Source organism: Plasmodium chabaudi (genome assembly GCF_900002335.3).
Source record: "Plasmodium chabaudi chabaudi strain AS genome assembly, chromosome: 9".
Taxonomy (NCBI): Eukaryota; Apicomplexa; class Aconoidasida; order Haemosporida; family Plasmodiidae; genus Plasmodium; species Plasmodium chabaudi.
Genome location: NC_030109.2, coordinates 386,721 through 398,703, shown reverse-complemented (window position 1 = coordinate 398,703; position 11,983 = coordinate 386,721). Strand labels below are relative to the sequence as shown.

At 22.6% G+C, this 11,983-nt stretch overlaps 4 protein-coding genes across 4 annotated transcripts; 2 read left to right on the top strand and 2 right to left on the bottom strand.

The window, feature by feature from the left end:
• Positions 1–127: 127 nt before the first annotated feature.
• PCHAS_0909600 (conserved Plasmodium protein, unknown function) lies at positions 128–2,364 on the top strand (the record flags this gene model as incomplete). Its single annotated transcript, XM_016798067.1, has 9 exons — positions 128–232; positions 319–401; positions 725–791; positions 894–1,044; positions 1,137–1,336; positions 1,491–1,705; positions 1,835–1,919; positions 2,056–2,182; positions 2,309–2,364. 9 exons carry the CDS (start codon positions 128–130, stop codon positions 2,362–2,364), a joined length of 1,089 nt encoding a protein of 362 aa, XP_016655325.1.
• A 404-nt stretch (positions 2,365–2,768) lies between these two features.
• PCHAS_0909500 (conserved protein, unknown function) lies at positions 2,769–4,013 on the bottom strand (the record flags this gene model as incomplete). Its single annotated transcript, XM_016798066.1, has 1 exon — positions 2,769–4,013. One exon carries the CDS (start codon positions 4,011–4,013, stop codon positions 2,769–2,771), a length of 1,245 nt encoding a protein of 414 aa, XP_016655324.1.
• Positions 4,014–4,814: 801 nt separating this feature from the next.
• Positions 4,815–8,610, bottom strand: PCHAS_0909400 (conserved Plasmodium protein, unknown function; the record flags this gene model as incomplete). Its single annotated transcript, XM_016798065.1, has 4 exons — positions 4,815–4,880; positions 5,019–7,601; positions 7,728–7,793; positions 7,891–8,610. The coding sequence occupies 4 exons, from the start codon at positions 8,608–8,610 to the stop codon at positions 4,815–4,817; spliced, it is 3,435 nt and encodes a 1,144-aa protein (XP_016655323.1).
• Positions 8,611–9,789: 1,179 nt separating this feature from the next.
• PCHAS_0909300 (ATPase, putative) lies at positions 9,790–11,556 on the top strand (the record flags this gene model as incomplete). Its single annotated transcript, XM_737235.2, has 1 exon — positions 9,790–11,556. One exon carries the CDS (start codon positions 9,790–9,792, stop codon positions 11,554–11,556), a length of 1,767 nt encoding a protein of 588 aa, XP_742328.2.
• Between the last annotated feature and the right edge of the window lie 427 nt (positions 11,557–11,983).

Genomic DNA, 11,983 nt, shown 5'->3' with positions numbered 1-11,983 from the left:
AATAATACTTTGGTATAAAAAAAATACACATATTTTTATTTCAGTTATGTATTTATATAAATTTTCTTATTCTTAATTTGTTATATATTCCTTAAAAATATTGTGAATATAAGGAAGAAAAAATAGAATGGAAAATATTAAGGGGCAATATAATGATAATGCTGAAATGTCAGCATCTATCAATAAAAATCTTGATATACCCTTAATAACAAAAAAGAAATTGAATTTAAGGGTAAACAATCTTATATATAAATATATCTATATATAATTTCTTGTGCATAATGTTTATAGTTTATGCCACAAACTTACTTTTATTAGGATTTAAAATGTCAAAATAAAGATCTAAGTAGAAAATGTGCGGAAATTAAACAAATATTCAACGACAAGGAAAATTATTTTAGGTTAAAAAATTTATATTTACATATGGTGTCTATAAATATAGAAGTCATATAATTGGTCCTATAATACTAAAATAAATGTCTACTTAGCTTTTATGAGCAATATGATACTGTATTTTTTGTATTCATATATATGTGCATTATAGATATCCATAAATATATATACACATAGATAAAATAAAAATTTTTGGCAATAATTTTTATTTCGCTATTATTTATATCACTTGATCCAAGGGAATGTATTGCTAGATACAACATTCTCTTAACAAATATGTCTTTAACTTTATATAATAATATTTCATATGCTATACACATTTAAAAAACAGTTTTAAGGAAAAGGGATACAACGCTAATAAAGAAAAATTAATAAAAGAATATAAACAAGCAATGAAAGTAATAAAAACACATTATTCCCAAAAAATTATTACTTTAAAAAAACTTCTTAAAATGAAACTGATAAAAATGCAGACATACACAACCATAATTGAAATTTAGGATAATTATGACAGGCAAATTATTTTAGAAGAAAAAATAAAAAACAAGGAAAATAAAATCAAGCTATATGATTTACAAATTAAAAAATTTAAATTGAATATTGGAAGCATGCATGAGCGAATTAAAAAAGCCAGATACGAAACCTTAGAAAGTAAAAAAATTAGAAGAGAGTACAACATATTACTATAAAATTCCATTGCTTTTTTTTAATAACATTTATAAATATATGTAAAAAATTTATAGGGGAAAAAAGTCTTAGCTTTTTAGACCAATTCAAAGATAACCCAACTGAGCTTGTTCAACTAGATATGTTTGACAGATTGGAGACTATATTCAGTTCTAGGAAATTCATAAAAAAGAAAAAGGAAAAATTAAACGCCAAAATAAATATAATAAAGGAAAAGATTAAGGAACTGGAGGAAAAAAATAATTTAATTTTAATGGTAAATAATTTTTGATATTTTTATTGCTACAGACATCAAATGTTTATATTCGTGTGCATATTTCCATGCATATATATGCATTCATTAATTTTGGGGGAATATATAAAATTAACAACCTTTATGCATATTTCCTTTTACACATTCATGCATACAGGATAAGGAAACGCAATATAAAAAACTCCAAGAAGAATCTGAAAGAATTGTAAATAATGAAAAGGAAATAAAAGAAGAATTAAAAGAAAACATAAATGAACATAATAAAGATGCCTTATTACTTTACAAAATAATTTCGTGTATCGACAATTTTTTATGTCGATTTTCTTCATTTTTACCCGAATTACGACATTATAATATTAAAAAGGATGATGTGTATGAAATAAAGCAAAATAACTTAATTTATTTTTACTAAAAATATGTATTCATACATAAGTAAATACACTTTGCTTATATAAATTAATAATCATATGAAATTTATTGTCTTTTCCTATTATTTTGAAGTAATTCTGAAAAGAAAAATAAAGCCCAAGATATAATCGAAGATCCATACTTCATAGATACTGTCGATTTTAACAACCTAGAGGATGTTAGAAAAAAATATATATAATACATAAATAACAAAAAATAAGGCATGATAATAGAAGTTTCGAGGATGTAGTAAATAAATATTATAACTATATGGGGGATTAAACATAATAATATATATATTTGTTCTATTTTAGGAAATACTTAAAAAATTAGATTTGATCTATAAATATATAAAAGATACAATATACATAATTAATAAAGCAAAAAAAGAAATACCACTAAAAGATGGAAATCAAATAAAGGCTGTGGAACATAATCTAAGTAAAAATATATTATATATACCCTGTGTTAATATAAGCATACATTTCTGCATTTTCAAAAATGTATATTCCTTTATAAACTAATGGATTCCTTTTCTTGCTCTTACAAATTATCATATATTTTCAGATGAAAGCATTGAATTTTTTACATACAATGGAAATGGGAAAGGAAAAAACAATTAACATTAGAATATAAATAATTAAAAAAATGAAAAAAATATGTGAATAGCTTTTCAATATTGTTTTATTTCCCTTGTATGATAATTTTTGTGAAATAAATGTCAGCATCATTCGATGCACTGGATGTTAATATTTTTTTAGCTAGTTTGTATATAAATATCATTTCAATATGCAAAAGACAACAAATGATGAGCAAACCTTTTTTACTATTAATTATCACCCATTAAAATATTTATAATATATATGTCATTATTTATAAATGCTTGTGGCTAGGCACATATACCTTTCGATAATTTATGATAATATCAAAATTTCGAATAAAATATGGTTAAAATTTTATTGAAATATCCAATAGATATATATATTTTGTTGTGTGTAACAAAATGGAATGAAAAAATATGAACTGATTATGAATTATCCTTTTCAATCGTGATAAAATTACATGTTTCAGGTGTTATCCCATTTATGTAAGATAAATGTTCCAAAAATTCTAAATAAGCATTTAATTCTGTTGGGTTTGATAAAAATGTGGGTAGCATATTATTTTTTACATTAACATATTTTGAAATATTGCTTAAGGATTTTAGTCCAATATTTCCAGAATATAATAATTGGAAATCTATATTTTTATACCACTTTAATATACTATAAGATCCAATAAAATATAATTGATCATGATATACACTACCAGGAAAAGAAGTATCTCTTAATCCTCTCTTAGCACGGGCACATAATTTAAAACATTTATCTGTGTCTTTTATAATATTATTTAAAAACATATAAAGTTTCGAAAAGTTATAAAATTTTCCTAAACAGACAGCTAAATATTTTAAAGCAGGATATATTAAAAAATTATTTTTTTGCTTTAATGAATACATAGAATTAATAACAGCTAAGCCTTCTTCAGTAACATGACATGGATTTACATTCCATTGGATTAGATTATTATTGTCGTGATTTATCATTCTTAATAAATGTGTAGCTATTTCATGGTTACACAAAAAATGCATCATTTTTTTCTTAATATTTTGAGATTGCAATTGTAAAAAGTATTGATTGTCTTTTTTAAAAATTTTTATTGCTGATATTAAATTTTCTTTGAACTCAACTTTAACTTTATTCTTAACATTATTATCTTGTAAATATTTAAATATATAATTTTTAAATTCGTCTTTTGTGACTAAATCATTACCAAAAATGTAATCTTCATAATTGTCATAAGTTGTGTATTTCTCTTGGACTATTTGTATTATTCTTCTTGATTCATGAAATAAATTAAAATCGATTTTGTCTCCACTACACATATTATATATATTATCTACTTTCTCATCAGATATGCTGTAATTAAAAATAGGGTTTTCAGTCATATTAGACTCATAAAACTTTTTTTGAGCTTCTAATATATTTATAATAATACATTTTTTTGTAGTTTTCATTTTTTTAATTGTATTCATATAGGCATATTCATTAAATGTTAATTCAATAAAATTTTCTACAAAACTTAATAAAATTTCATCAGGAATGATTAGTAGTTTTACATAGTTAGGTTGGACAAGCTTCTTTCGATAAAGTTGAGATGTGTCAGTTATTTCATTTTGATTATTTTCATATTTTGTTATTTCTTTTTTGCATTTATTTTTGAAGTTCACCATCGTTATTTATTTTTTTACACAGCATTTCACCTATGTTGTTTTCATTTGTTTTGCTGAATATTTTATATTCCTTATAGTGGCATTTATAATGAAGTACTTCCTTATTATGCCCATGCCACATATTATATAGTCAAATATTCATTATTATATATTCATTTTATTATTTTTTTCCTTTTTCGATTTCTCCTTTTTGGAAAAATTTGGCATTACCAATGCTACTATTTTTTTATATTATTATTTTGCATTTAATCCTTGTATTTTTAGGATTTAAGCCCTTTAATTTTTTGATTGTTTATTTTTATCAATTTTGTATTTCATTCCATTTTAATTTATATAATATGTTTCTGCATATTTGTTTACCGGAAAAAGCATAAATAAGTTATATAATAATGTATGCTCATAATTTTTGCATATAGGAAATGGCCGTATTATTTTTTCTATAACATTTTTTTATTAAGTTGAGAAACGATAAAATTTGCAAGAATACTAATATATTTTGTTAAATTGTTTTGCAATATTAATTGGAGAAAGTAACATCAAGTTTTTTATCATTAAAGATTGAAAAAAACGATGTACAAAGGTTCAGTCATTACATATAGAAAAGTATAAACACGTTATTCAATGCATTTTATGAATTATGGATATTGCCTACGCAATGATAAAATACAAAATGAAAGGAAAAATATGAAAAATTGTGTCTGAATTTCTCATTCGTGTATTATAAAAAATATATATATAGAGAGAGAGAGATAGAGAGAAAAAGACACATAATTAAATTTGATTACATTTTGAAATAATTTTTCACTTCATCAATTGTTGTTTGAATTTTTTGGCATGAGATGTACTCTCCTGTGTATGCTCTAGTTCCTGCCAAATTTAAAAATGTCATTATATTATGTAGTTTTAATTATGGGAATATAAATAGGGATATAGTAATTTTTTAATTAACTGGATCGAAGTGTGTAGATATATAATGAAAAATGCAGTAAGACGAAAAAAAAATACCGTTAACAAAGCTTGGGAGTTAATTTTTTTTCCAATAGAAAGAATGAGATATATTATTTCGCTAATACTTGAACAATCGTCATCCATATGTAATAACAAAGTAGGAAAAATATTTTTACATATATCATCAGATAATATTAAAAACTTATTTTGAATAAGTGTATATATAGCTAAAGCAGAAGACTTGCGAATAAGTTTATTTGAGTCATCTAATAATTTGATTAAACTATTTAACAAATCAAGTAAGATATTATTGTTATCAATATTTTCAGAAAATTGGGAAAATATCGATATACATATTTCTCTATTTTCATTATTCCATGTATCATCGATATTGGATTTTAGTACCCTTATTAAAGATTCAATTAAAATTGTGTTTTTAAAAATATCAGTTTGGTGTAATTTTTTATTCTTATTAAGTAATGCTCTAATACAATAGAATGCACCTTTTCTTATACAAGCTTCGTTCAATCCACTTTTCCATTTACATAATGGCAGTAATATATTTTTAATTATATATTCTGAATTATTTGAAAAGAAATTAGGAAATATATCTTTAGAACAAAATAGATTTAAAAATAATAAAAATTCGGATTTCATCAAGGGTACTAATAATTCATGATTAATTATTAAGGTAAAAAAATCAATTAAATGAGATGAATATTCTATAATAACATTTTCAGTAATATTACAAATTAATGTGTTTAAATAATCTATAACATATTTGAAATTATTAAAATTATTAAAGTCTATTATATTTTTTATATTTTGTACAAAAAATATATATTCTTCATTATAATAATGTATTTTATTTGTCTCACTATAGTGTTCAACCTTTTCAATTATCTTATTTATTTCTTTATGTGAAATATTTTGGTCATTTGATTGTAAAATTATTAAAAAATGAAATATTATTTTACTATATTTTTTACACTCCTTTTTAATAATATGCAATAATAGTTTTAGTGTTATTAAAATATATGGGAATGTGTCTGAATTCTCATAATTTATATTTTCATTAATTAAAAATAAAATTAAATTTATGCATTCATCATCTAATTTGTTTGAGGTGGTATATGATTTTATATAATATCCACATAAAAATTGTGACAACATCATCAATATAATTTTTTTATTTCCATATACCATTGTTGCTTCAGTTTCGTAATAATCATTAAGCCAAATATCTGACGTGTCTACTTTTATCACCTCTTTTTCTTCTTCATATTTATTATTTTCGTTTTCTCTTTTTTCATCATGTAGTTTATTTCCTACCTTTCCAGCATCACTACTATGATTGGTATATCCTTGAATGGGTGTATGTGTATTATCTCGATCTATTTCATTTTCAGTATCAACTTCCTTTTTCTCCTCAAGCAATTGATCAGCCTGATTGGAATGAAAATTTTTTGTAAAATAAGTAGAAGACTCTTCATCATTTCTTTCCTCTATTATAATTTCTCTCTTTTCTTCAAATTGCATATGATATACTTTTTGTAGATATTTGTGAAATTTTTCATTTTGAAATATGAATTCATTTTGTGTAAATATTTTATTGTTGTATGGGGCCTCCAAATGTTTATCTTCGCATATTGGTTCGTCATTAAATTTTTTGAAAATTTTTAAAACTGCATTTTTGTTATTTTCTCCTAATAATATCTTTGCCATTTCAAAGACAAGATCATGCACAGGCATTAAATATCCACATGTTATGATGAGATAGATAAATTTTGCTATATATAAAAAAGAATCAAATTCATAATAATATTTTTCTAAATTTTTTTTTTTATCTTGAGCTAATAACATTAATATATCATTTATTAGTAATGGTGTTGTAGGGTAATCTATGCATTTAAAACACACTAATGATTTGTAAATAAATAATATAATATTTTTAATAAAATATGAAATATCATAATATGTGTATAATAAGAATGTATTTATTATATTAGCAAATAAATCTTCTTTATCTGTCCACGAGTTTTTTGCATTATTCATAATTTCGTAAAAAAGTTCTTTTTTAATATTAATAAAAAAATTATTTAAAGTCGTATTTAATAGGTTTGATCTGAATAATATATGACTAAATTTATTTATACTCTGAAAATAATATTCATATATGTCTACATTTGTGTTGTCATAATATAAATAATCGATTTTTACTTTTGCATTATCATAATCATTCGTGCTATTGTTAATATGTTCACATGTTTCATCTTTTTCATTTTTTAAATTATATTCTAAATTATTTAAATAATTGTCTATATCTTCTTTTGCATCATTTTCTAAATTTACCAATTTGCTTTCTTTAGAAATCGAGACTAAAACTTCATAGCACCTTTCATTTAAGGATAAAGATATATTTGAATTCATACATAATAAAATGATAAATATCAATTTTGCTACTTCAATTTTATTTAAATTTTTTATTTTTAAATTCCATACTCCAATACAATCTGCAACCTCAAATAGAACATTCACATATTTTTTTATGAAAACTTTTTTTAAACATTTTGTTGCTTCATTAAGAATATCCCTATTACACTCAAACAACATGAATCTTTTTATACATTTTAAAGCTAGCTAAAATAAGGTAAAGAAAAATGAAGAAAATAAATAAATGTCTATGCCTATATATCCCAAATGATGTTATCTAAATTATAATTTTACGATATCACTATTCTATAATTTCTTTTTGTGAATTATTACCTCCTGAATTTCATGATTTCTAACTGATAAGCTGTCTAGCGATTTTTTTAGAATACTTCTATACAACTATAAAAATGTAGTAAAGCAAATATTTTTATTTTCATGAAGAATGAAGTAATAAATATGCACATGTGGATGAACGATGATGGGTTAAGTAAATTACTGGAGCAAGCTCTTTTTGAGGTTCTTCAAAATTAAGCTCCGATAAAATTTCAAAGGAAGTTTTTTTTATAAGAGGAAAAGGATCATTAATTAAAAGACATAGTGCAATTAAAATATCCTGAATGTAGATATAAATATTAAGTATATCTTTATTTGTTTGGTAATTTTTATGTCTGTTAATAATGAGTTTTAAAAACTGTAAAATTTTTAATCGTATTTCTTCTTTCTCTTCAACAATTTTGTTGTTTTCATCTTCTTTTAGTCTATTTACACAAATTAGAAGAAAATTATTTTTGTCATTTTCAATATTTTTAAATAAAATATCATTTAACAAAATATCATTCAAATTAGTCTCAATTAAAAAATATATGGTAAGAGCAAATATTCTACATTCATCAAATTCATCATTAATCCATATATTTAATGAATGAAATAAATAATGATGAAAAAAATCACAAAACCGTTTTTTTTCATCCTCATTACATTTTTTAAAAAAACCTATTAATTTTTCATGAATGAAATTTAACGAATTTAGCTTTTCGTCATTGTCTGAAGTTTCTCTATTATTCAACAACTCCAAATGATTTTCCATACATTTTGGAAAAAGGACATGACATATATTTTCCTCATGAATAGTGTTGCTCATTTTAGTATCAGTAAGTAATAGAGAGAAAATTGAATGTACAAAAATGTATGCACATAGGTGTACGTAAGTGCACATACATATAATGTGAAAATAACTACAGACACAATAAATATTACAAATATATGACTATATATTCATTAAAAAGCTTCTTATTGTAGCTTTATGAATAAACAACAATTATGATTAAGAAAAGATTTAAATAGGAGGAGAGAAAAAAAGGGTTTGAAAAGAGAATACGGAAAGGTAGAAGAAAATATAGTAATAATAAAGACAATTTAATTATATAAAAAATAAAATGACAATGACAAAAATAAAGTACAAAGAGGATTAATTAATTTACCATTTTATCCTATTTATTTATTTAACAACGGAAAGAGAGAGAAAAAAATATAAATATTCCTATACTACATATTTTATGGATATTTTATAATATGCTATTCTTATTTTATATTAAAAAGAGAAAAAAACGGGACGCTTTAATTGAGACAAGATATATGAGCATTTACTATATATATACATAAATAATTCTTTTTTTTTTCTTTTCTTTTATGTTTTTTTTATTTTGTTTATTTTTTAATTTTTTAATTATTTTTCGTTTTTCCACTTTTTAATTTTTTTTGTTCTTCACTTTATTTTATTAGTATTATTTTTTTTCTCTTAATTTCCATATAAGTTTATGAGAAAAAAAAAATTATAAAACAGTAGCAGTGTAGTAATTGTACTAAAAAGAAATAATGTTTAATTACGTACAATACAAGGTGTAATAATAAAAGGTGCAAGGTATATATTTTATCATTTTTGTATTTTATTATTTTGTTTACTTTGTTTTTTTATATGTATATGAAAATAATAGTTACACCACAATAGAATTGATAAAAATATATATATATAATAATAGTGACAATAATAATTTTATAATATAGTCATATATATGTAGATAAAAATACATTTAATTGTTTAAATCATATTTTAAACCCATCATTAGAATTATATCTCTCCACAATTGCTATTTCTATTTTTTCAGTTCTTATTACTATTATGCTACTATTTTAACACTTATTAGTGGAATTTTTGCCTCCATTTTTTTTTATATACATATACTTGAACATACGCATATACACATGCAATTTACTTCATTCCTTCATCCTTGTAATGAGCTAACTTCAAAGCTTATACACTCCCATTTCCCAAATAATGGTGTTTAGCTAGCCAAACATTCCGGATATATGAACAAAGTTTTTTTTTTTTTAAACAATGAAGAGAAAATCGCCTTTTGTGAAAAAAAATCCTATAAAGGCTCAAAATACTTTGGATAAATTTGGTATTTTTAAAAAGGCAATTGGTATAAAAAAAGAAGATGAGAAAGAACATGATATAAATAAAAATAATATGAACATTTTTCAAAAAAAAGAAGATGGAAATGTGTTGAAAATAAAAAAAGAAAAGTATGATGGATATGAAGACAATTTAAATGATATAGAGGATGGAGATACCCATGATGGAAGTAAAACAGATTATAATAATACAAATGAAGGTAAGGAATTCAATAGAGATAGTCCCAAAAATGAAAAAGATAAAGGAAATGACGTGTTTAAATTAAAGATGAAATTAAAAGGAGGATCAGATTTAAATAATTCAAATAGTAATGCAATAAATGAAAAAGAGCAAGAAGAAAGCCCAAATAATACAAACCCCAATAGTTTACCATTACATAAACTATATCAACCAATATATAAAGAAGATTATATACATGAGATGAGAAGTAAAAGAAATCCATTATTAACAAAAATATTAGATGAAGATTTAAATTTTAATTTAATTTTATGTGGTCCACCAGGTTCTGGTAAATCATCTCTTATAAATGTAATAAAGAATAAAACCCATAATTTATTCATAACTTTATTTCATTTAAATAATTTCAATACTGAAATACGAAGAATATATGATCAGTCTATAATCAATTATAAATTGTCTAAAAGACGAATGATATTATGCATAAAAGATATAAATAGATTAAATAAACCACAACAAGAACATTTGCTATTAGTTTTAAAAAAAGGGTATTTTTATCTTTTAGCTACTTGTTTATATAATCCTATGAATATATTAAATGCTTCATTAAGTTCGAGATGTTTATATTTATATTTGAGTCCATATGATAAAATAGAATTAGCTTTAATCATTAAAAGAATAATAAATAAATTAAATATCGAGATTGAAGATAATGCATTAAATGTTATAATCAGTCATTCGTCTGGGGATGCAAGAGTGGCTATAAATATTATTGACTTCGCTATACAACATATGAGATTAGAAGAAACGAAAGAAAAGGAAAGACTAGAAAAAGAAAAACAGGAAAATAAAGATGGGATAGAAAAAAAAAATGATACAATGATAAAACAAGTGAAAGTCAAAAGATATAATGAATATTTCAATGAACCATCTAATACTGAACCAAACAAAAAAATTATACAAATAAATAATATTAAAAACTTTTTACAAAATTTTCCATGTAATGATAATAAATTAGATCATTATAATTTTATATCAGGCTTACATAAAAGTATAAGAGCAGGAAATGTTAAGGCAGCAATATTATATTTGACAAAATCATTAAAAAATGGAGAAGACCCATTATATATATGTAGAAGATTAATAAGAATAGCATCTGAAGATATTGGAATTGCAAATCATAAAGTATTATCAGTTTGTGTTAATACACATTATGCATGTAAAGCTATAGGAATGCCTGAATGTCAGACAGCTCTAATATATGCTGTTATTGTTTTATGTAAATCCTCAAAAAGTAACTATATATATGTTGTTGAAAAAAATGCAAAAAAAATATGTAACGAATACAGCTTTGATGTACCTTTCCATTTAAGAAATACTTCAAATAGATATATATACACCAACCAACCAGAAATTCTTACCTTTGAAGAACACACAAAGAAATATAAAGCTGTTCAAAAATATCTACCCGATTATATAGAAAATGTTGAAGTACTCCCAGAAATATGAAGTATTTCATAATATTGGCATTATGTGCAATTAAGTGTAATGAAAAAAACACGTCTGATTATAAACACCTTAAAATATTCTTTTAAATTTTCACCTTTTTAATAATACACCATTTATGGATAAAACCGTTTAAATGTTTTTATCGTGTGTAGCTATGTGTATAAATGATTTTGTCGATTGATTTTGAATTGTTTTATGTGTCATTTTAACGTTTTAAATTTTTTTTTTTCTTTTTAAATTTTTTAATTGATCCATTTTTTGCAGTTTCACTTTTTTTAATTCTTAATTTTTACGTGAAATATGCACAATATTGGCACTATTATTTTTTTTTATGATTATTCCTAACTAATTTATACACTATTTTTTTAATTTTATTGTTATTTTTTTCAAACGAAACAAATATGTTGATGATACAAAAATAAAGCAA